Here is a 24006-nt window from a genome sequence, read left to right as displayed (position 1 = left end):
GGGGCCAGGCGGGGCGGGGCGGGGGGCGCGGGCGCGGCGCCGCCAATGGCCGCGGGCGGGCGGGGCGCGGCCGCCATTGCCCCGTCCCCCCGCGCTGGCCGCCGCCGGCCATGCTGGGGCTCCGCCGCGCCTTCGCTGCGCTGCTGCCGCTGCCGAGGGCAGGGTCGCCGCCGGCCGCCGCCATGTCCACGCTGCTGATCAGCCAGGAGCGCTACGCGTGGCTGCGGGAGCTGGGGCTGCAGGAGGAGAACCCGGGCGTGTACAACGGGCGCTGGGGCGGCCGCGGGCAGGTGCGGGGGGCGCGGGGGCGGCGGGGCCTCGGGGGTCGCGCGCCGGGTGAAGGGGCCCCGCCGCTCACCGCTGCCGTCCTGCTCTAGGTGGTGACCACGTACTGCCCCGCCAACAACGAGCCCATCGCCAGCGTCCGGCAGGTGAGAGCGGCCGGGGGCGGCAGCGGCGCGGCGGGACGGGGGGAGCAGCTCCGCGGGCCCTGTCACCCGAGCGAGCCGTCCTGGGGCCCTGCTTTGGGCGCTGCCCCTGCCCGGACCTCCCGGCACCACATCAGGGTCCAGGGCATGTTGAGTCCAGGACGGCCGCTGGAGCTCGTCGCAGCCAGGGCCTACTGCTGGCAATATGCCTGTGGCTTTCCTGGAAAGAAAAACAGTCTGTTTGCCCTTTTTTCCTTTTTTTTTTTTTTTTTTTTTTTTCCCCTAACTTCTTGTCTCTCCAGCCCTCTGCCTCGCACTTTTGCAATCATTGTTGGGAAGAGCAAGGGCTCCTCCCTTCCCTTTTCGTTTGTTCTTAGGGAAGTTGCAGAATAGGAGCAGATTGTGCCTATTTAGTAGGGATGAGTGACCTGGGAGGAACTAGGAAGGAGAGCAACATGACATTCAAGTGGTAAATTTGTGAATGTTTTTACTGTAAGAATAGCACTATTGTATTAACCTACTCCTTTTGTGTATTAGGACTCAACAAGCCCTTGATATCCAGTGATGCTGATGGAGTAGGACGTATTTATATGTGTGTGTATATATGTATATATACAAACATATATAAAACCATTATTCTATATGGAGCTTCCTCCAACATCCAAACGAAAATTTCTGCTTGTGGATTTTTTTTCTTTCTTTTCTTTTTTGATTGTTTTGCTTTTCGTTTTTTGGGTGGCTTTTTTTTGGTTATTTTTTTAAAATTTTGGCAGCACATGTGCTTTTCATTGACAGTGGCTTCAGACAACTTGTCATATTGGATCCAAATTGTGTCAAGTTACAAGCATCCTATAAAAGTGGTATCCTGTAGTGCAAGTACGCTATAAAAAATATCTTGACTTGGATGAGAAACTTTTTTGTGGCATTTCTTTGGGGGTTTGATTTTCCTAACTTCGATGTGCTTCTTCATGTAGGGTAATTTGGAGGATTATGAAGAAACGGTAAAGAAGGCTAAAGAGGCATGGAAGGTCTGGGCTGATGTAAGTTGATGGAGACTTTTATTACAGATCTCTGGCAGAGACAGATGGTGAAGGTGTAAAAATGTGTTCATACTATGTGTGGTGCGTTAGAGCAAAAATCTGCAATGGAGACCTCAAGAAACAAACCCAGGTAGGGTTTGTGTGTGATACCATTGGGGTACAAAGATGAGGACATTGACTTGTGGGATATGTTTGTTTTGAAAACCCTGGCAGGTTTACCAAGGCTTGTGCCCCATAGCTGTTGCCAACAGTCTAGTGAAGTTCAGAAACCTTGTAGCAAGTAAACTATACCTGTGCATGTTTCACTTCCTGCTGCCCCCTCTTCTGGGAGAGCTCTGTGGAGTATTTGGAGGTGTAACTTGTGTTGATCTTCTTGTTCTCCTTGTGTGAGGAAGAACTGCTGGTTATAAACATGGGGGGTTTTGGTTCACCTGCTGTCTTGGTATTTCACAGAACAACTGAGTGGTTCAAAAGCATTTGTGTTATGTTGTATATAATAGCTAAGCTATTTTTCCTTAGCAAGCTGTAGTTCCTCATGCAGCTCTACCAGCTGTGTCCAGCCAGCACCCACTCTTGTGATGGATTGGTTCTTGCAGCTACCTGTTGTTTCTTTGGTAGAAGCTGAAACCTGGATTTCAGAAGGTGATGTGCACTCTATGTTTTAGCCAGCAAAGTAGTTTACCTTGTCTGTAGACAACGAAGTTTAGGATGAACAAACCAGCTTCCTCAGGATATGTTAGTATGTGTTCTTTTGTTACAATTTGTGAGTATAATATTGGTAACTCATAACATGTTTGGAAGTAATCTGGAAGCAATCCAACAGGTAAATAATCAATACATCAAATATTTCTTGAAGTCTTTTTCTCAAAGTCATTCTTAAATTTGTGAATTTTGTTGTTTGTAATGAGCTTATTTGAAAGATACTGCCTGTAAAGAGATATGCTTGCATGGTTTATGCATTTCTCCTCAGTCTTGTTTTTACAGGGAACTGCTGTTTTAAACCTGTAAATCCTTTTGCATATGGTTTGCAAATTGATCTTGGCTATTGATTATTATTTACCATACTGATACCACATTAAAAAAGGATATTAAAAGTTGGTGTATAAGCTTAATATTTTCATGATTGAGGTTTCTATGTGTCTTAATTTCTGTTAACAAAGTAAATGTCAAACTGAAAGAGAGTTTGAAAGCATGGTATTAAGTACACTTCAAGGCTCAGAAACCAGTAAGTGCACTTTTCCTAAAAGTGCTCGTTTCTTGAGGTGGAGCTCATTGGTTGCATTGCAGGTAATATAGTTGAACAGAAGTAAGAGAACTAGCAAAGCATCTGAATGCTTTGGGCAATATTCGGTGAAACTGAAGTTTTGAACAGACAAAATGTTTGCACTGTTATCAGTCTCTGAGGCAGGAAACAGTTTCTTGTAAAGCAGTGCACATGATAAAAATGAACAAGTAACAGTGTCTTGGGAAGATAAAACAAAGCACAGCAATCAGTGATTGCTTATTACAAGGACAGAAAACTAGCAATATATATGCAGCAGAAGTTACAGATTTTCAATCTCACATAGATTCTTCTGTTTTGTTTTGACTAGATCCCTGCTCCTAAACGTGGAGAAATAGTGCGACAGATTGGTGATGCCCTGAGACAAAAAATCAAAGTTCTAGGAAGCTTGGTAAAGTATTTTCAGAAGTAGCCTACATTTTTTTTGGGGGGGAGAGCAGGGAATGAGGATGAGGGGTATGTCAAAACTGTTTTTTTTCAGCAATACTAAGTTTTCTCTGCAATTCTAACCTTAGTAATTGTTAAGTAATTGCTGTTAGTTCCGTTAGCTTGCCTAATTAGGTTTTAATTCTAAAAATAAGAAAAAAGTTTAAAAATTATTATAGCACAGAAATGGAATGAAGTTGTGTCAGCTGAGAATTTGATTACTTGTTAACAAAAGGTTCTTCACCCAGAGGGTGGTTGGGCACTGAGCAAGCTCCCCAGGGAAGTGGTCACAGCAACAGCCTGAGAGAGTTCAAGAGGCATTTGGACAATGCTCTCAGACATATGGTGTGATTCCTGGAGATAGTGCTGGGCCAGGAGCTGGCCTTGATCTCTCTGGGTCCCTTTGAGCTCAGGATATTCTGTGAATTGACATTTTGTAATAGGAAAAGAAAACTTATTATGGGCCTCTCTGGGATGAGTGATACAACTGTTACCCTGCTATTTTCTCTCCTGTCTGTCAGATAGGGCACTTCCTAATCCTAAAAGTATCTTGAAAAATACTTTCCTCTAATAAAGGAATATACTTTCCTTCCTTCCAGAGCTTTTAACTTTGAGCTCTTTCTGGTGATCTGTAGGATTGTGCCAAGTGACATGTGGAAATATGACGCTTCAGAAGTTGAGATGGTCTTAATGAGATGATCTTGCAGTGCTGTACAGGACATAAAGGCTGAAGGACCATTCCTTTAAAATTCTTGCTTTACTCCTTTTCTTGCTAGGGAAGAAAAGGAGTCAAGTGGGGAACTTCCACTTTCCTTTTGCAGGGCTTGCCTGTCTGTGCTGCTGTTCAGAAACAGCTGTCAGTGAATAACTCCATGTGCAGTCAAGCCCATATTGTTAACCTTCAAAACTTTGTTCTGCTGTTTCCCTTGATGTTGTCTCCTCAGCACAGTTTCTGTTGTGGAGTTAGTGTGCTATCGTACTCCTGTATTCAAAAACATAGAGCTTCCCTGATGAGTGTGGACAGACAGAAGTTTGTTCTCTATTCCTTGACCAAAACTTATGGCTTCTTGCAATATTTTCTTAGTTTTCCCAAACAGATAATATGTGTGTTCAGCTCTGCTAGGATTTAGGATGAATTTCAGGGTGAAAGAAGTCCAGTAGGTATTCAGGTTTTAGGACTTTGCCTGGCTTTAGGATATGTAAAAAGGAACTGTATAGAAACTCATCTTTCTCATACGCTGTAGGAAATTTCCAGCCTCACCTTGCCATGCCCTGGTGAAGTATCCAGATGTTTCTACTGCACTTACAGACCCACTGCTGTGTTTCTTAGTAAATATGCCGGATGCTGCTCTGTTTTTGGTCAAAGATAGAGACAGTTCCTTCTGTCTTGAGATGCCCACAGGCATTGTAGTAATACAGTTAGTCATCTTTATGTTAACTTTCACATGGAGTCAAAGATCCTGTAGAAATCCTTTGAACTCGATTCGTCATTTAACAGTCTTTTTAAAGTAGTCATCAGTGTAAAGTGGCAGGTGATATGTGCATGAAGTCCACACCTGGCTGTCAGAGCATGACCACAAAACTGAGTGGAGATAAGTAGGTGATTTCTCAGTTCCTAAATTTTCAAATGTTCTCATTTTTGGATGATGATATCTTCAAAAACCAGCTTATTCTCACTGATGTATTTCAACTGAGTAAATCTAACATAATTTTAAGAGAAGGATGTAGTTTAAGATCAACTTCAGATAAATTGGATAAATTGATTCTAAACATCCCAGGTTACTAAAATACTAAACATGTATGAGCATTTTCAGCAGTGTCTGCAAATGAAATCTCTCAAATTTGTTTTGAGATGTTGTAAAATTAGTAGTTTGCTTATGAAAAATGTTAGTGGCTGTTTTATTTTCATGGAGCAGAGTAATCCCTCTTTTCCAACTTGTTCCTTGCCTGGCCCACAATGTAGGCAAGCCTGCTGATGTAAATGCAAGGTGTTGTTGATCTAAACATATGAACCTCATTAGTGTTGGGCCCTCCTTTCAGTATTTTTTTTTTTTATTTTCTCCATTAGTTTCCTTTTCTAATTTCTTCCCATTGTATTGGGATATGACCCTTGTCCAGTTGTCTAGTGTGTTGTTTCTTTAAGTTCTGAATAACTGGGGAAGAGGTGAATCTCTTCTAATGAAAAAGTGTGTGTTAAAATCTTTCTTGGTGACTAGATACACCTGACATTAAGGGGAGACAAAATATATTAGGGATCCAAGGGAATTTTGTAAAAAAGTTTGTCTTACTCTGAATTTTTTCAGGTCTCTTTGGAAATGGGAAAGATTTTTGTTGAGGGTGTTGGGGAAGTGCAGGAGTATGTTGATGTCTGTGACTATGCTGTTGGTTTGTCCCGAATGATTGGTGGACCTATTTTGCCTTCAGAAAGTAAGTATGTGTTGGTTTTGTTTTGTTTTGTTTGGGGTTTTTTTGGCTTTTTTTTTGTTTGTGGAGTTTTTTGTTTGTTTGTTTGTTTGGGTTTTCTTTTTCTTTAAAGAAATGAAGATATGGAGGTGTAACTTAACTATATGGTCTTGTTGTGCGTCAAGATCTCTGTTCTGTGTGTTATTTAAGGAGCTTTAGGAATAGATGTGGTGGGCAGTAGTGCCAGCTATTGAAGTACCTTATGAAATGACAGATAAGCAGGTCAGTCCATCCATTTTCTCTGTTCTTTGAAGCATTAGATTCTCTTTGATTTCTTTATTGATGAAAGGTGGTAGAGACAAGTATGTGAAAAGTTTTGAGGTGTATTTGGAAAGGAGAGACCTCCTTGTCAGTTATTGATCACCACAAGTCATCATTATGTTAACTGAATAGCTAAAATAATAAAACTTCATGTTGTCAGAATCACTTAATATTTTTTCAAAATTTCATGTTTTTGCACAATCTAGCTAACCTTGATCCATCAGGTAAGCTGCAGAACACAGATAACACAGCTCTTCGCCAGCAAAGGCTGTGGTGGGCTGAAGAGTGATGCTAGGTTTCTTGCTTACATATTTTCCCTTTTTAGAGAAACCCCAAACATTAATTGGATAAAAACTGCATTATGTTGTGGCTTTGCTTTCAGGACCTGGCCATGCCCTGATAGAGCAGTGGAATCCCGTTGGGCTGGTGGGAGTCATCACGGCCTTCAACTTCCCTGTGGCAGTTTATGGGTGGAACAGTGCAATTGCAATGATCTGTGGAAATGCTTGCCTCTGGTAAGATCTAGCTGTCCACCTTGCTAACAGTATTTTTAAATTGGAAAGCTATTAACCCAGGCATGAAATTGCTATCGAGTGTCAGGTGTTTCTGGATATTTGATTCTATCTAATGTAGGCTTAAATTCTCTTTATTTTTAGTCAGAGCTTTTTTTAATTTTGTGGTAACCTCTTTGTTGAGGTACTGTGGTGCGGATTTATCCAGGACTTAGCCAAATGGCCTGTGAATAAGGAACCCAGAGTGAGGGCTTGCAGCAGTGGTAGTTAATATATTCCAAGTTGGTAAAACTAGGATTTAAAATCTAAATAATTGGCTTTACTTTCTCTCCTATCTCCTACTTTGCTTTCATCTGCCTCCTTCACTCCAAAGTCTGGCCTAGTCCTTGTCCACATGGATTTCAGTAGAAGTTCTGAATGCTCAGCTGCAGAAGGAAATGCTTGTGTTCCTGTCTTAATTCACACCTGAAAACCAGCCTAACCAAAGTGTGCTGTAGATCAGAGACCCTAAAAATTGCTTATTTGAATTATTTCTTATTCTTAAAGAATTGAAAAGAATGAGAAGATAATGTAATTTTTTTTCTCCCTTTCTAGGAAGGGTGCTCCTACAACATCCCTTGTTAGTGTTGCTGTTACAAAGTGAGTTCTGGTTTCTTTGATCTTCATCTCAATAAAAAGGAGAACTTCTCCAAAGAATAAATTTCACAGTGATACTTCCTTTAAGTTTATTGTTACTTTATATTAACATTTTAAATATTTACTGCATTACCAATAACACTTATTTAAAAATGCAAAATAAAAGTAGTCCCCTTAAAATATGTAATTACTAAGTCTTGTAGATCTAGTATTAACTCCTGAGAACAATTACCCCAAACCACCAAAACCCCCAGACAGTTCTAATGGTTAATTCCCCATTTGAACTTGTCAGAAATCTAACATTTTTACATCTTTGATTCCAGGATAATTGCAAAAGTCTTGGAGGATAACAAGTTGCCTGGAGCAATCTGCTCTCTGGTTTGTGGTGGAGCAGACATTGGGTAGGTAATATTTCTTGTGTTTTGTGAACCTTTATAAAAGGTAAAAAAATATTATTTGAGGTATTTCTTGTGAAATTATTCTAGTCTGTAGGAATGCACATGTTGCCATGATTTTTATCAGCTGGTCTGAAACTCTGGCCCTGCATTAAATATAATACATATGTCTACTTGCTATTGTGAGATCAGCTGCAAACAAAGAACTTGTTGGATATTTAATGAAGAGGCATGACTAAGTTTATATTCCACTTCTGCATATGCTTACACCTAAAGAGTACAGCTAATATTAGGTTCCCCTTGCCATGTTCTTGAGAACATGGCAAGGGGAGTTTTCATGAGAGTTTTCAATGTATAGTGAATTTGTTTTTTAGATTAGTTGTGGAGGAGAATAATCCCCCTTTTCCATGCTCGTGCAGGACTCTGCATTTGCTCATAGATGTGTACCTGTGCTTGGAAGCTGTACAATCCAAATCACTTTGTTTGATTTTTACAATGAGGAAATCACCAGTACAAATGTATATTCAGACAGATCTTTTGAGTATTTTAAGAGAAGGCAAAACATATGGCAAGCATTAGAAAAGTCATAGATTTGCGTGTTTTCTTATGGATCATAACAATTGGAACTAATCTCACTCTATACTTTAGACTGAATGTCAGTGTTACTACAGATGATACTTTTTTGGCCTGAAAGGGGGGATGGAAACAGCTTTGTTCCTTTTTCTGGCTAAGGAGAAGCTTTCCTGCCTTTAGCTCAGTTGCCTGATGTTTCAAAGAAATGTCTCTGGCTTTAAAGCCTTCCCTGCTTGAAGCTGATATATATGGAAGGTGCAAGCTGCTTTTCTGTCTGCATGTCTTCTGTTGAACTTTGCTTTGTGTCCCATTGTGCAGGACAGCAATGGCAAGAGATGAGAGAATGGACCTCTTATCTTTCACTGGCAGCACAAAAGTGGGCAAACAAGTAGCACTTATGGTTCAGGAGAGATTTGGTGAGTGTGTGGTTTCTTCTCTATTTCTACGTTTGGTGAGGGCAGTGGTGCCAAGTAAGATTTAAAAATAACAGTAACACAGTTTTCAGCTGTGTTACCTTTTTTTTTTGTCTTGAATAAATAGGGGTTTGAAACTGCTCGTAGATACATACGGCATTTTTCAGTTAGCTCTGTTACAATTCAGATTTTTTTCTAGTTTATCCACAAGTCCTACAGTTAATCTGGGGAGAGGTGTGGTGGTGTTCCTTAGTGGTGTTCATTAGTGTTTAATTGTATGGAAATTGTTAGGGTGAACAACTAGGGCTTATGGTCTTTTAGCAATGTGAAAAGAATACATGAATACATTCCCCCTCACCTTTTACTCCTGGTAAATATAGTGATTTTTGAGGTGCTGTTTTTATTGCAAATATTTAAAAGTGTACAGGCAAGAATCTCAGCTACTGGATTCTTACTTCTTCGTTTATGAGCAGGACCTTGCAAACATGTTTTTTTTGTTTTATACATTTGAAGTTCATGCAAGTGTAAAAAAGCTCCCCAGAAACCGGAACAGATAGCAAATATTCACCCAGATGCAGATTGTGATTTTTGTCTCAGATTGTAGATAAACAGTTGCCAGGCAAATGAATGAGCTCAGTTAAATTTTGTGTGCATTTTGATCTTTGTAGGACCTTATTCTTTATCTATGTCATACTATTTATGCTGCAACTTTTTTCCTGTTTTAATTTTTTTTCTTTCCAGTGCTATTTTTTTGTGTATCTTTTTAAACTTCTTTGTGCCCTAACTGCTGTTCAGGTATCTTCACAATATGTGATAGATGTAGTGTGTGGTGTAATTTTCTGCTTTGGCTAGACTGTGTTCTCTAGAATGTTTTGTTTATTTTTAAAAGTATGGTTCGTGACGCTTAGCTCTAGTTTGAGGTAGCCTCACTGGCTGAGGTACAGTGATACACGTTCCCATGGCGTAACTTATTTTGTGTTTTTCATTAGGTCGAAGCCTGCTGGAACTGGGAGGAAACAATGCCATTATTGGTAATATGCACTGTAGAAATTTAGTCCCATAAATGATATTTGGAAGCTAGCATGCAAATGCTCATAGCTAATTCTCACTTTTTTTCTGTTTCTTTTATTTGGTCATCCCCTGCCCCCCCTGGGCTTTTTAAAAGTGCATATAGTTTGCATAGAATAATAGAATGTTGTGGGGTTTTTCTGTCTTTTGTATTGTGGAGGCAGCAGTGTTTTAAGACGAAAATTGAGATCCCAAGGTCTTTTAAGTAGTCAGTGTTGAAAAGGAAAATTGAAGGAGAGAAGCAGTAAGCTTCAATAATGGGTTGTGGACAATGCTAAACTAAGTAAGTTTGATTTTGGGATAGTTTTAGTTGTAGAATCATTAAGGCTGGGAAAGACCTTTAAGATTGACTTTAGCTCTTAACCCAGCACCAGCATATTCATCCCTAAACCATGTCTCCAAGTGCCACGTCCAAGTACCTTCTGGTTACTTCAATCCATAATGATTCCACCATTTCTCTGGGAAGCCTGTTTGAATGCCTGACTGCTCTTTTATATGTAATCTCGTGAACACTACTTTTAGCTATACTTTTAGCATTTTAGAGTATAAGTACCTATATATAAGTGTAGGATAATTATGATACTTGAAAGACAAGCATACAGGTATTTATTTCAGTAGCACATTTTTCAGGTTTAAGTACCTTAGGGTATGATACAGTTCCTAGAAAAACAACATTAATACTGTAAAGCTGAGCAACATGGTGGAAAGAATATATAAGCTCAATAAATACCTAAATTGCTGTCCTTTTGTTGTTGTTGTGCTGTTGCCTTTTGTTTCACCTTTCTCATATTCTGGACAAATGTGCTTATTTACATATATATACTCTTGTGAAGTACAAACGTGATGCTACATCATCTACTCTTTTGAAAATCACATTTGGAAAGGTCCTTCTTTTTTCCTATGCTCCTTTGTAACCAGGAGTATGAACTTGTTTTATGCTTTGAAAATAATTTATTTTTTAATGTTAAAGTCCTGCTTTTTCTGGAATTGACTTTGAATGATCACATAATCATTGTTTGGCTGGTCTTTGTCCCAAACTTATGGTTTTGGATGCTTAAGAGACTTTTTTGGGACTGCTTAAGCTGAGTGATATTTTGGGGATCCTTTGAGCTTTATAAAACATCTCAATGTCTTCTAGCCAGATGAATTTGTTCAGCTCATTGTGCATTTTATATTACTGTACACCTGTGTGTTTTAGTTGTGCTTTTTGCAAGGCCACATGGATACACTTTATGATTGCTACTTTATGATGATAAACTCCTCAGTGAGAGACGGACAAGGTGGAGAAATGGCAAGAAATTGCTTGTAGTTTCCTGAATTAAAAGGAAGCTGGATTTATTTGCAAACTTTATTGCAAAAAGCTCTCTTCAGTAGTTCAAACCTATTGTTATGTCCAATTGCATGTGTCTTAATTCCAGCTGTGGAGAAATAGTAGGAGTTTCAAGGTATTTCTTTGTATCTTACCATGCTGTGCTAGTGCAACTCTTCCTAAAGATTCTTGACCAACCTGTCAGTTTCTAATATTGTTTAGCATCTTAAATCTTGTAAACTGCCTGTTTCCTCCAGTAACATGATCATATTTTGATTTTTTTAAAGTGTTTGAAGATGCAGATCTGAACCTAGTCATTCCATCTGCTCTATTTGCTGCTGTGGGAACTGCAGGTCAGAGGTGCACAACTGCTAGAAGGCTGGTGAGTAAATGTGTATTGTCTAGTTTGGGTAGCTCTGAATTTTAACTTAATTCATAAATTGCCTAATGATTCCCAATATTGTGAAAAGCAGCAAATAGTATTTGAAACACATTTTTGTTTTGTCACAAAAGGTATGGTGGGAAAATAAGAACATAATTTAATTCCAGTGTAATTCTAGCTCTAAACAGTTTCTTTGTATGTATTTCTAAATGTGCTTTAAGTCAGGAAAATAGTACTTGGCAAAGTTCTGTATTTCTGTTTTCATTGCCAGAGCTTTGCTTGTGGCTGCGACAAATTTTGGTTCAGTGTTTTTATTGCAGCAAAGCAAGGATGTGTGTGTTACCTACTTTGTTATTAATTCTTAACCAATTATTTTCAACAAGTTCAATGGTGTTATAGTATCAGTGTCTGTCTTGTCACAGTTGGGTTGATTCAGTAAATATTAGGCAAAATGTATGTGGGTTAATTGATTCAGGTGTATTGGATGGGCAGTGATTCCTCAAAGTGGAGCAATAAAATTTCTGGAGTATTTGTTCTAGAACACTAAACTGAAATGTTTACAGAGCATATAGATAACAGTGATCTGAGATGGGGTAAAATTAAAACAGATTTTTGTTTCTGGGCTTGTTTTAAATCTTTATGATGAAGGTTTTACATCTTAATTTTCTGGTGTTAGTGCTGTTTCAGAGGTCTTGGCCTCTGTCTCTTTAAGTTTGGGATTTGCTGAATATCAACACTAGTTCCATTCTTCATTCAGCCCCCTTCAAAGTGCAGTAGTACTTCAGGAGTAGTTACATAGGCTGTGCTGTCTTAACAACTTTCTTACCACGTTTTAGTTTCTCCATGAAAGCATCCATGATGAGGTGGTGGCAAAGCTTGCCAAGGCCTATGCCCAGGTCCGCATTGGTGATCCGTGGGATTGTAAGTAGCTATTTCCATCTCATGGGTTTAGGAAACAAGTTGTTGTTGGTTTCTTTCTGTTTATATTCTGAAGGTATTATAGATCCAAATTATCTGAGCAATTTTCCAGGGGGTGGAAATAGCTGGTTTCATTTAGAATACGGACTCTGAAAGAAAGATGAAGAATCTGGCTAATACTGCTCATCCTGAACAGATAAAGCTGTTAATTCTAAGATGTTGTGATAAGAATATTTGCAAACATACACAGTTTTGATGAAAGTATGCTTCTGAATCTTTTTTTAGCTGACACTCTGTATGGGCCTCTTCATACCAAAGAAGCAGTGAAAATGTTCCTTGATGCAGTAGAACAAGCGAAGCAACAAGGTGGCTCTCTGGTCTGTGGCGGAAAGGTGACTTAACTTTTGTTTTCCCTGCTACAGTTTGTGCTCTAGGAAAAAATACAGTAACATGACGGCTTAGGCCAAGCTTGTACCTCAGCTTGTCCTGTCAGCCACTACAGGATGTTAGGTTAGTCAGATTGAGAATTATTTTAATTGGAATCCTGTCTTCAGGATAGAGGCAATTCTACTTGAAAGCTACTCTTACACCCCTCCCAGTTGCAAGTGATAGTGAAAATAAAAAAAGCAATGTAAACTGTGAATGTCAAACATGTAACAAAGGAAAATTGCAGTTCTGTCCCTCACAATATCTAACTTCAAGAAATACTGGAGATACAAGACAACCACATGTACATCTTCGTCACACAGGATGTTTAATTCTCATTGACTTATAAAGTTCTGGGGCTTTTTGTCTTTCATTGGCAACTTTTTTATACCTTTAAAATTCTGAGTAGCTACAAGTAGGAGAAAGGAAGTTTCAGCTGCTAGAATTTACAATTTGATTATATCCTTAGTGGACATAAGTTGTGCTTCTATATTTTAAATACTTAAATAAGTAAAATTTAAGTTACTCATACTACCTGGCCTTCTGTTTCTGATTTCTCAACTGTAGTGGTCAGACCATGAAAGATTCCTTTCCTACACTAATACTGAGCTGGATACTGATTGGAACTTACTTGGTTATTTTTTATTTATTTTGAAGGTTATAAATCGCCCTGGGAACTATGTTGAACCAACCATTGTGACTGGCCTTCCTCATAATGCACCCATTGTCCACACTGAGACATTTGCCCCCATATTGTATGTGCTAAAATTTAAGGTAAAGTAACAGTGGTGAAACAAGTGTCAAGGATGGTAACAGTAGAGTCCAGAGTGAGGTCTCAGACATGTGTCACATCTATGCAATTGTCCCAGAACTTCAAGAAGTGGTAGCTCTTGTTCTGCACTGTGAGATAGCCACTGTTCAACTCACTGTGTAGCTGCATTCATGTGAAGAGCGCTGGAGTTATGATGAGAATAGAGGAACAGATTTCTGTTAGTGTTCATGGTTGATATTGTTCACATCTGTTGAAAAGCAGACTGTATTTTGTGCAGCAGTGGAGGTATTGCTGATGTGGTACGTGTGTATTTGCCCAGTGCCATTCTGTGCATTTGTATTATGGCTGTGGTATGTTGGGTTTTTTCTCACAGAGCTTCTTTGTAATTGCTTTGCTTTGGATAGTCATGGCTTAACCATGGACATTTGCTTCTTCTAGGAGGAAGAGGAGGTTTTTGCCTGGAATAATGAAGTAAAACAAGGTCTTTCTAGCAGTATCTTTACCAAGGATTTGGGAAGGATTTTCCGCTGGCTAGGGTATAATTTGAATTATTTTTATACTTTCCTGAGGTGCATAAGATCAGTCTTTCACGTCTTTTGTAAACCTCTGTGTAATTCTAGTTGACCATTTTACAGCCCTCATTTTATGGAGGGAGCCTTTCCTGATCCTATGGAGGAATTGTGTCTTATCTTTGTAGGCCAAAGGGATCTGACTGTGGCATTGTGAATGTTAACATCCCAACCAGTGGAGCTGAGATTGGAGGTGCTTTTGGTATGTTACTTGTGCTTCTTCAGTGTTTTAATCTGCCCATTTAAATGACTGAATCTGAAGAAATAACAGTTAATTTTGAATCATACTGCTTTAGCAGAAAATAGATGTTGACTAGCGGTAGTTAGATTTAAACTTTTAAAAATAGCTGTCTTAGGTTTTTAAAAATTCCATGTGTTATTTCCTTCTCCTCCCCTCCATCAAAGTAATGTAACTCAGAGATATATTCTGCAGGTATTTAAATCTATGGCCAGGTGGAAAAATGTGTAAAATTTTAATTAAAACAATCTTGAGCAATTCTGTGTATATTGGCAAGTTTATATAAGATATACAGCATATAGTGTTTTTGTGAGAAAGTCTTTAAATAAAAAGTTTTGCCTTTATTTATCTTTTTAAAAAGTATATTTAAGGAACTGAGGGGATGGAAGAGGTATTAACCTTACCATTTAAACAGTACAAGAACCAGCACATTCTGGTACTCTTGTCTTGTGTTGAGACAAATGTTTTTAAAACAAGGTCCTCTAGTGCCACCATGATGAGACTTCGAACTCCAGGGAGTTATTTTTTTGCATCAAGCATGAGAGAGCTAGCTGTGTGTGTTGTGTGGGGTGGTAATTTACTTCAGATATAGGACAAGGGAAGGGAATAGTTTTTCCCCATGTGTTTTATAAAAATGTCTTACCTCTTTTAATTAGTCCAGATTCCTATGTCCAAAAATAGGTTTTAATTTATAATGTTTTTGCTGCAGGTGGTGAAAAGCACACTGGTGGGGGAAGAGAATCTGGAAGTGATTCGTGGAAACTTTATATGAGACGGTCTACTTGGTAAGGCAGACCAAATAAATTTAAATTACAGATGAGCTTCTAAATGTTCAAAACATATAAATCTTTGACTACAAGGCTACTATCTGTACTGAATGTGAGATAACCATCTGTAAGTGTAATTGCCTGCTCTTTGCATTCATAGCAGAAGAAGATTTGAAGGGTTTTTATAAAGACATTTTTTTAACTTTCCAAAGGAAAAATAATAAAGTGGTTTGGGGTTCCACCCCACCCTTGACTGATTTTAAATTCATCTGAAAAATTACTGAAATTTGTGAGGAAATACACGGAGTTTCAATCACAGTGAGGGGACCATGAGGACACCACTATTGTCTCTGATAGGTAATTCAGCTATATGTTGGTTATCTATCCACAAACCTGCTGAGAACCCATAGTGCATGAGCATTAGTATTCTCTGCTGACTTCCATAGCCTTTACCTGTGCTATCTTTGCTTTCCATGCAAGGAATTATGAATATGAGAAATCCCACCTTGATTTTTGTATCTGGATGTTCTCCTGGTAGGAGATTAAATAGATAAAGAGAAGTAAGATTCTCAATAAAGGAAGTGGTAATGGCAAATGTGGTCTTTTCCTGTACATGGTTACTATATTGAAAACTGGAGTAAAGTTAGTTCATAATTTTAAGTAGGCAAATTGCTTTAGAGAAGTCTTGTTTAGATGTGACAGGAATCGGCAGTTTTTACATGGAAGTGGACTGTATAATCTGTCTCAGTAATTAAGTCTGGTCTCTAAATTGTTGTTTCTCTTTCAGTACAATCAACTACAGCAAAGATTTGCCCTTGGCTCAAGGAATCAAGTTTCAGTAATAACATTATGAATGGCTGTGCTATGAACCATCCTAGGATTTCTGAATCAAGCAGCTCCTAAGCATCATGGGGATAAAAATTCATTATATTAAACCAATTCTGTCAGAAAATCAGCTACTCTTAAATTGCTTCACTTTCTATGTATGTATTTACTAATTTAGTCTTCAAATGAGAAGTCTGTGGTCTTGGGAAGAAGGGATGGTGACTAAAACTAACTACCTTGGGTTCAGGTGGCCTGGATAACCTGTTGCCTTAACGTTGTGTTTCAGTACCAACACTGCCTCTATTCCCTCCCCACCTTTTGCTGATATTTCCAGCTACACTGTCTGTGTTTCAAACTGTGTGCCAAGTTTCCTGCAGGTAACTGGTGCTGTGGGGGACATTTGGGCTGCAGTACAGGACTATTTTTCAATGAATAAATAAAGGTACATTTTGTGAAATATCTTGGTTTCTCATTTGTTTTATTCATTGGTTTTGAGCAGGAATATTCAGAGACTATCCATTTTCACACACTGAGTTGCTAGCTGGGAAGAAGCACTGCTTTAGTTGTCTTGCCTCTCCTTCAGAAAGGAGACTTTAAGCATATGTTGGGAGATAGAGGTCTACTGTAGTGTCTTGGAATCTCATTTAACACTTGAAGGGGTTACAGCCAATTCAGGTTGTCACAGCTTTTGTGATATCCTACAACCAAACTGGCTGGAGATGAGAACTGGAGATGCAGTCAGAGGAAATACTTTTCTAGGGAAAGACATATTGTTTACTTGTGTTTCACCTCAAATGAGAGTTTCTTTTGGCCACTGGAGACTACAGGCAGCAACTGCTCATTTAGGAGCTTTGCTCAGGACTGAGGATAAGAAAAGACAGTGCTATTAGACTGATTTTAGCTTTCCACAGAGGAATTTCTGAGGTTCTTAATGTATTGTTTCTGGGGATTTCTTTTCTTCTCAGTGTCATATACTAAATTTCCACTATCTCTGAATATGGCAGAACTGTTCATTATGTTCTAGGAATCTGATTTGACTATTGATTTATTTTGATGTTGTTTTGATGGCAATGCCATTCATACTGGGTTAAAAGTCCACCAAACCAATGCTAGTTGGTCTCCTTTCAGCTTTGTTTTTAATTTTAAAATGCCTAGTGTTTAGAATTTTACATCTGTGTTATACAAGGTATTTTGGGTGTCACGTTCTGTAAATCAAACATTAGGCAGCCAAAGCTTTTTTTTTCCTTACTGTATCTCTTACTGCCAGGAGTATTCTCTCCTCTAGTTCTGTGTCTAACCATTTCATTAAACATTGTACATTAGCACACAGAATGAACTGGCATACCCTAAACAGGCAGATAATCACTAGCAGATATGACAGAGAAACAATTCAATTCCCAAATATAATTGCTCAGCAAATAGCACCAGTTTATAGAAATTGTACTCTTTAATGCTATTCTGTGGTACTGAATAGCATTAAAGGTACTATGAAACTCTTAACAATGAAAAATTAGTTCAAGAATTCTCTTTTCTTGCTGCTTATCATAGTTTTTTGATAGCCTCATGTTGCATCTGTTTTTTTCTTGAAAATAGAAGCTCTTTTTAGGGTAGAATAATCTCACAAGTCCAGTTTAATTTACAGAAATAAGGTTGATTCTGCCATCTGGCTTTAGATATGGGAACTCAGCTCGTAAACATAACAAAACTGATGTGGTGAGACTGATGTTTGACTGGTTTTCAAATCTTCATGTGAAAACTAATATGAATGGAATAAACATACAAATGTGATCAAGAGGTGGTTGCATAGCAAACACACTAAACTTCTGAAGGTTAACTTGATATCTTGATACATAATTCCTTCTTCAATACAAGCTTTTGTAAGGGTAGCCTTACAGGGGACTCAGCATGAAGTACTTGTGTAACTGCTCCTGTGTGTTAGGAGTAAGTGTGTTAGATCCACACTATATAGGATCTGTAAGTAGGTTACACACTCAGCCTCACTTTTGCTAAATATTTGCTAAGATCTGTTACCTGTGCTGTCACTGGCCTGCTAGTGTGGCATCAGAGCAGGTAATCACAGTGCTGCTTCTCTTTCCAGATAGCTTTGAATCCCTCCATGTGGTGATGAACAATCCTACTAGAATTGACTTGCTGAATGACTTCCTGTGAAGTGGCTCTGGGAATAGCATCTTTTAAAGACTGCTGCAGACTGTAATATACTTTGGCAGGCATGCAGGTGACTATAATTAGTTATCATTATGATGAAATAATGAACTAAGGAGGTTTAAAGGTACTATAAGCACACAGTTTCTCAATTTCTGCTTTAATTTGGAAAGTCCACTCAGGAGATTGTAAACTGCATTAGCTGTCAGTGGGTTATCTCACCCAAGGAAATCAATTTTGAGAATTCATAAAATGTGTCTTGGAGCTACTGGTATGTGCAACATAATGGACTTGCAGTTTTAATACAAATTCTATCAGCGTCTTCCACTGTTGCATAAACTTAATTACCACTGAGTGTGTAACATCAGTGAATAACAAGTGTTAAATGACACGTGATCAATAATTCATTTGTTAGCACAGTATTGCTTACTGTGAGATGACCTTGATGGGGAACAGTCTTACAAGTAACTTCCTTTCTTGCCATATTATTACCAGAAGAAAAACGAAAATTCTACTAATATTTTTGCTGATAAACAGAGAAATAAATTTTTTAATGAAATGTGAGAATAGGAGTTATAGGCTGCTTTTTTTCTATCCTATTGTGTCCTATCACAGCTTCTTGCAGAGGTGACAATTTTCAGGAACTAATAGCATTACTTGCCAGTAGAGTGTCTCAGCTTGGGGTTTTGTAAAAAGTGGTTCTGCAGTGCTGAATTTAAAGCAACTGGGAAAGTGTTCACCATTTTCTTTCAGCAGTAATACATCAGCCCATTTATGTTATATCATGTTCTTTTCATCTGGTGTTTTCATCATTCTGTATGTGTTGTTGCTGGATGAGTTCAAAACCACGTGGCTGCCAGAACTTCTGATTTGTGGCATCTGTGTTTGTGAAATCATGTGTTTAGGTGCTGTGTTCAAGTCTTATTAGGTGTACTAACCCATTTGCATTAATTTCATTAGTAACTATGTGAAAAAGTGCAAGTTGCTGGAGACTTCTGTGCCTGGATTTTCTTTTGAATTGCTGTCTATTTTGGTGCTGCACTAAGGTGTTGGTCATGTGTTGCACAAGTGTGTCCTCTTGTTTTCCTACGTGGAAGCAGAAAAAAAAGTTAAGGTTTATAATATTGGGGTAAACTGAACTCATTACACAGAATCAAATCCTTGAGTAAAAACTGGTAACAGTAAGGATTTTTTTCAGTGTCTTCTCTTTGGTATTCCTTAATCAGCAGCCCTGCTGTCATGTGGTACATGCTTGGTGTTTGAAAACTCATGGATTAATTGCATTCAGTGTGCAAACATCTGCTGCCACTGAAGGGTTGCTTGAAGTGGGAAGCATCTTGGCTCACAATTTGAGCATGGTTGTCCTATGGATAGCTGGTACAAAGGTAAATACTGGTAAGCAGCCTTTAATTTCTGCTGAATTATTAACACTGGTTTTCCATACAGCTGATTACTTTCCTCCAAATAATAGGAAAATGCATATGCATTTTGGACAGGGACTTGCATAGCAGACAGAGCCTTTTTAAAAACCGTTGTGTTCCTCCCGGTGTCGCTGTTGGTCAGGCTAAAGCCTGCCCAAGGGCAGCCTTTGCATTTGCTAGCCAGCTGTGTAAAACACAGACCTCTTTGTTTGAATGCTTTTTATGTTCCAGTACATCTGGGACTGCTGCCTCTGAGCTAGTAATTAAATACACTCTATTCTGCAAAAGCCTCAGTTGATTACTGCAATTGTTATATAAAACATTAACTCCAAAAGTCAAAGGTTAAAAATAATAGTGTTTCAGCCAGGAAGAACAAATGGTTTAATACTTACTTTACCCAGTATGCTGGTGTTCTCTGGCATTATAGCTCTTTTCCTGCAGCCTGCTTTCAAGGTGGACTTACAAGGAACAAACAGCTCAAGTTAGATCTCTGAATTTCAGAGGAATGCACATCCTTTCATTACGTTAAAGTCTGAAAAGCTGTGTGGCAATTGTGTTTCATGCTTCCCTGACACTCTCCTTACAGGTGTCCCAAACCTCCTTAGCTGTGATAGTGAAGCTAACATCACCTGCTTGCTTACTGAGCATAGTGTTACAGAGGTAATGAAATGGCAGTGTGTGAGTTTAAAAATGGGCGATTCATGAGGAACAGGATAAATATAAGCTCTCTTGCTTCTAAGGATTTTTAGTTAATCCACAAACTGTTCCTAAGTGATATTGCCTCCTGTCTTCTGTGGATTTTATAGGGCTACTCAGTCACTGGCCTGATTAAACTGACCTATAATACAAATGGCTCAGTCCAATGTGGCAACTGTACTAGAAACATGTCTAAAAAGTGTGGCATATACCTCTCCTCGAGTTTAGTTTGTCTAACTACATTTTTTACAACTGCTGATACTTTTATTATCACTTGTACCATAAGAAGTGTTCAGGATTCCTGCAGAATCCGAGATTATAAACCTCTTCCTAGCTCCAATTTGACTATATTCACTTACAACTGTATGTGCTCGTGATTATGTGGGGAGAGATAGGGGCTATCTGTTTGTCACATTCCTCTTCTCAGTTTGATGTAGACAACAGTTGATTTATGGTGTTGGTTTAAAGTGGAACAAATAGCAGAATAAAGTTATGGTGATGTTTCATGGAACAGTGTAAATCAAACTATCCTCTGAAGATTTGCTGTTGTAGTGAGTCCTTGTAGGTTAAAAATCCAGTATGAGGACTTTAGTTTGGCTTAACCATCCCTGACTGCTGTGACTCTGTTTTGCCTGCTTGTTTTCTTCACATATTTTTTGGTTAGCTGTGTTACTGATTTATTTATTTTTTCCCCTGCTAATGAAATGGTGAAGTGACTCCCTGCGAAGTCTGAAAAGCACCTTAGTTTTGCTGTAGAACATGTTGGAAGACACCAACCCATTGTTGGCTGCAGAAAATGAATGGGCCTTGAAAGTGAGGATGAGGAATTCAAAATCACCAGAAAAAATTATGAGATGCTGATGATGGGGAAGCCAATGTGAAAGGCACAAGCAGCATTGTAGGCAGATAAGACCAGGTACCAGGATTTTAACCGCTGGATAATACATTTGGAATGCTGGGAAAGATCAGACTATTTCAAGTGGGAGGTGGCACAGAGCGAAAAAAATAGGATAAATTGAAAGAGTGTGGTTTTGAATATATAAAAGGATAAGAGGATCACGGTGTGAGGGAAATGCCGGGAAAGGAGCCAGATGTAGTTTAAGCTAACACATATGGCAGATGAGACATAGATAGACATATTCACTAAGGTTCAGCATCAGTCCAAACCTCCAAATCTGTTCAGAATTCATTGACTGAAGCAGGAATCTAACAGGCTGTCAAAACTATCTATTGCAATTAAGAAAAAAAAAACCCAACAAGAAGACAAAGGAAGCCATCTCAGAACAGAAGAAACATTGTTTTGATGGCTGTGTTCCTCTTAATGTGTTCTTTGCTGTAAAAATTGTCCCATTGTCATGAAGCATGCTTTGTGAATAAAAACCCCAAGCCAAAACACCACATCAGTCTCTTTGTTCCGTGTTTTCAAAAATCATCTCTGATGTTGCAAACCCTGCATTTCAAATCTCTGTGAGATTTATGTCAGCCATTGTTTGTCTGAGTACTCTGGCTTGCATGCTGATCATATCATTTTCTCTTCCTGCTGTTCACTGTCTTCTTTATGAACAAATACTGAAAGTTCACAGAAAGGGTAACTCTTCCTTGTACTTAGCCTGTGTTATTCTGTGCTGTCTTATTCCTATGGGAAACAGGAAATTTGAAGAATTCTTTGCACAATTTTTTTGAGTTCTTCACACCACAAATTTTCTAATTAAGTGAGAAGATTGTAATTCCTCAGCGTCTTAGCTTGTTTCTTTGGGATTTTTTTGCAGCTGGGACTGGAAGATACCAATACATTGGTATTTTGGAACATGCTGAATATGCAAAAGATAAATGATTTTCTTGGTTTTCAATGCCTTTCAGCTATTCAGAAAACATATTTTGAATTCTGTATTTAAGCTGCTAAGAAAACTTATTTGGCAAAGTGGGTTAAAACATGGAAGCCATAGTCTTTCACCATCTGCCTGCTGGAAATGGGACCAAGTTCTGGTGTAGAAATATAGCAGATATTATCCGAGTCAAAACAATTAATTTTCCCCTTAATACCTGTAGACTGAGATAATAGTCTCTATAGAATCTCCATGAACTTGCTATTTAAAAAAAAAAATTTATCTGTTTAGTCATTCTGTAGCTTCTCAATCCTTGGCACTGAGGGATTAGTTAACTTTTGTTATGGTTCAGTAAATCATGAGAGCAGAGCCAAAAATATTTGCGCTCTTTCTTTTTCTGAATTTGTACTGTTTCTGTTTGCATGATTCTGTCTAATTACTCCAGATTTGTATTTGCTGGGGAGAGAGAATCTGGATCTACCAGGCCACTTAACTAAAACTCAGCATACTAATTTTTGCTCCCTTCCACCGGGGCAAGATGAATGCAGTGAGTGCAGCCAACAGACAAAAATCTGGTTCTTCCCAATCTGTTCTGAACATTTCCTTTGCAGCTCTTTCCCAGGAGAGTGACTGCAAAAAGCTGTATTTTTCTCCAATATGCTTTTCAGCTGTCCTACTCATCCAAGAAAAAAGCTGTCTGTTCTTTCTTGCTGCCTTTCACCGTGGAAACCTACATCCACCTGGCTGGGGTTCCTTCCCAGTTCCTCATCAGCAGGACTGACTGTCAGGGATCAGAGTTACCAAAAAAGGCCTCACACTGCATGAGCCACAGATGTCATGGTTTGACTGCAGCATATCCTGGTTGCTGGGCGGGAGCAATCCAGGAACATCTTGGGCTGAGCGGGGTCTGCTCCTGCCTACAAGATTTCCAGAGGAATTATTATTGCTCCACAGCCACACAGTGACAGATTTCAATATGAAGAGAGTTCTTTTACACAGATATGGTCAGAGCATTGCAAAGTAAGATTTTTGGCTCGTGCATTGGAGGCTGACCAGGATCTTGGTTACACTGTTGCCTCATCCTGCTGTTGCCATGCACTGCCCTCTGAAACAATGCTGTTGTCTCTGTGGCCCACCAAAAAGTCTGCATCTGTTGCTGTTCCAAAGCATTTGTCAGCCTGATTTGGTAATTTCTCTCTGAGTTAGGACAGGGAATCTAACAAAATCTAGCTGTAACTGTTTTTCTTTTTTTGTCCAGGGATGTGTATGGTGGTCCTATCCAACATTGACCTAAGCATAGGAAAGTGCTGCTAAAAGGGAAATACACACCTAAAGCAGCATCTTCCACATGTACCCATAAGATATGAATGTAATGTTACCTCAGACTCCCATAATTTCCAGTTCCACATTCCTCCACCAAACTGATTACTCAGACGCTCTAATCTATTTAGCAAACCTGATACAGCAAAGGTGATGCAACATACCTTTGCAATGTGGACTTTGTACAAAATAACTCAGCTGATTTTCCTGGAAGAAAATAAGAGATACTGCACCATAGGTGTGCTAGTAGGGATGGGAAGCAGCAGCATATGACCAGGAATGTAGCAATGGAAGGGTGACAGTAATACTGGTTTGTAAGGAAAGCAGCTGCTGGTAGGTTGGACACCAGTCACAACTGTCTTCACTTAAGTGCTTAATGGCAGTGGGGATGGACATGTACAAGAATCTGAAGTAACTCAGGCAGATGAATGACTAAAACTTTAAGGATCAGGCAGTGCTGCTTTCTTTACATCAATTTTTAATGTCAGGAAAGACACCAGAGTTGTGTAGAAGCCTAACTTACTGCTGCTGACAGATCTGGTCCATTATCTGTGGTCGTGGCTACCTGGGAAAGCACAGAGGTACAGGACAGGTGAGCAGAGAACTTGCCTCAGAATATTCTTGCTGTTGACAATGTTGCTTCACATTACATGGGATACAATTAGAGAAACAATTGAGGAAAAAGTTGCAATGTCAGCAAAGCTCCTAAAGCATTATTTTAGGCATTGCTCAACCTGCCTGCCTTTGATACTGGGCTCTTTTACAGACTCTTATCCATATCTTTGGTGGAAAATAAACTGGTTTTGGACAGGTTACTATTAAGATGGTCAGCTTTTGGATCCAGGCTACATCTGGTAAAACAACATGGGAAATGGAG

The 24006-nt window shown here is 39.0% G+C and overlaps 1 protein-coding gene and 1 long non-coding RNA gene across 2 annotated transcripts; one reads left to right on the top strand and one right to left on the bottom strand.

Moving 5' to 3' along the window:
• Positions 1 to 78: 78 nt before the first annotated feature.
• ALDH7A1 (aldehyde dehydrogenase 7 family member A1) lies at positions 79 to 16162 on the top strand. The gene is made up of 18 exons (XM_064405760.1): positions 79 to 290; positions 378 to 431; positions 1403 to 1468; positions 3061 to 3141; positions 5480 to 5603; positions 6283 to 6415; positions 7007 to 7051; positions 7372 to 7449; positions 8335 to 8432; positions 9419 to 9460; positions 11094 to 11188; positions 12025 to 12109; positions 12392 to 12498; positions 13190 to 13306; positions 13743 to 13840; positions 14002 to 14075; positions 14821 to 14896; positions 15666 to 16162. Exons 1-18 carry the CDS (start codon positions 111 to 113, stop codon positions 15718 to 15720), a joined length of 1608 nt encoding a protein of 535 aa, XP_064261830.1. The 5' UTR covers positions 79 to 110; the 3' UTR covers positions 15721 to 16162.
• Positions 16163 to 18501: 2339 nt separating this feature from the next.
• On the bottom strand, positions 18502 to 23726 carry LOC135291503 (uncharacterized). The gene is made up of 3 exons (XR_010354313.1): positions 23653 to 23726; positions 19680 to 19745; positions 18502 to 18952 (listed from the first exon to the last, which is right to left on the bottom strand). It is a non-coding gene; the product is annotated as an uncharacterized LOC135291503 (long non-coding RNA).
• Positions 23727 to 24006: the final 280 nt, after the last annotated feature.

This window comes from Passer domesticus, chromosome Z, assembly GCF_036417665.1.
Source record: "Passer domesticus isolate bPasDom1 chromosome Z, bPasDom1.hap1, whole genome shotgun sequence".
NCBI classification, from domain to species: domain Eukaryota; kingdom Metazoa; phylum Chordata; class Aves; order Passeriformes; family Passeridae; genus Passer; species Passer domesticus.
The sequence above is the reverse complement of the archived record's forward strand: the minus strand, read 5'-3'. Positions and strand labels throughout refer to the sequence as shown.

Excerpts from the sequence above, each read along its gene's own strand:
- ALDH7A1 (XM_064405760.1), top strand. The coding sequence starts at position 111 with ATGCTGGGGCTCCGCCGCGCCTTCGCTGCGCTGCTGCCGCTGCCGAGG. Across the intron at positions 1,469-3,060 it reads CATGGAAGGTCTGGGCTGAT|ATCCCTGCTCCTAAACGTGG; the intron begins GTAAGTTGATGG and ends TGTTTTGACTAG. Across the intron at positions 6,416-7,006 it reads TGTGGAAATGCTTGCCTCTG|GAAGGGTGCTCCTACAACAT; the intron begins GTAAGATCTAGC and ends CTCCCTTTCTAG.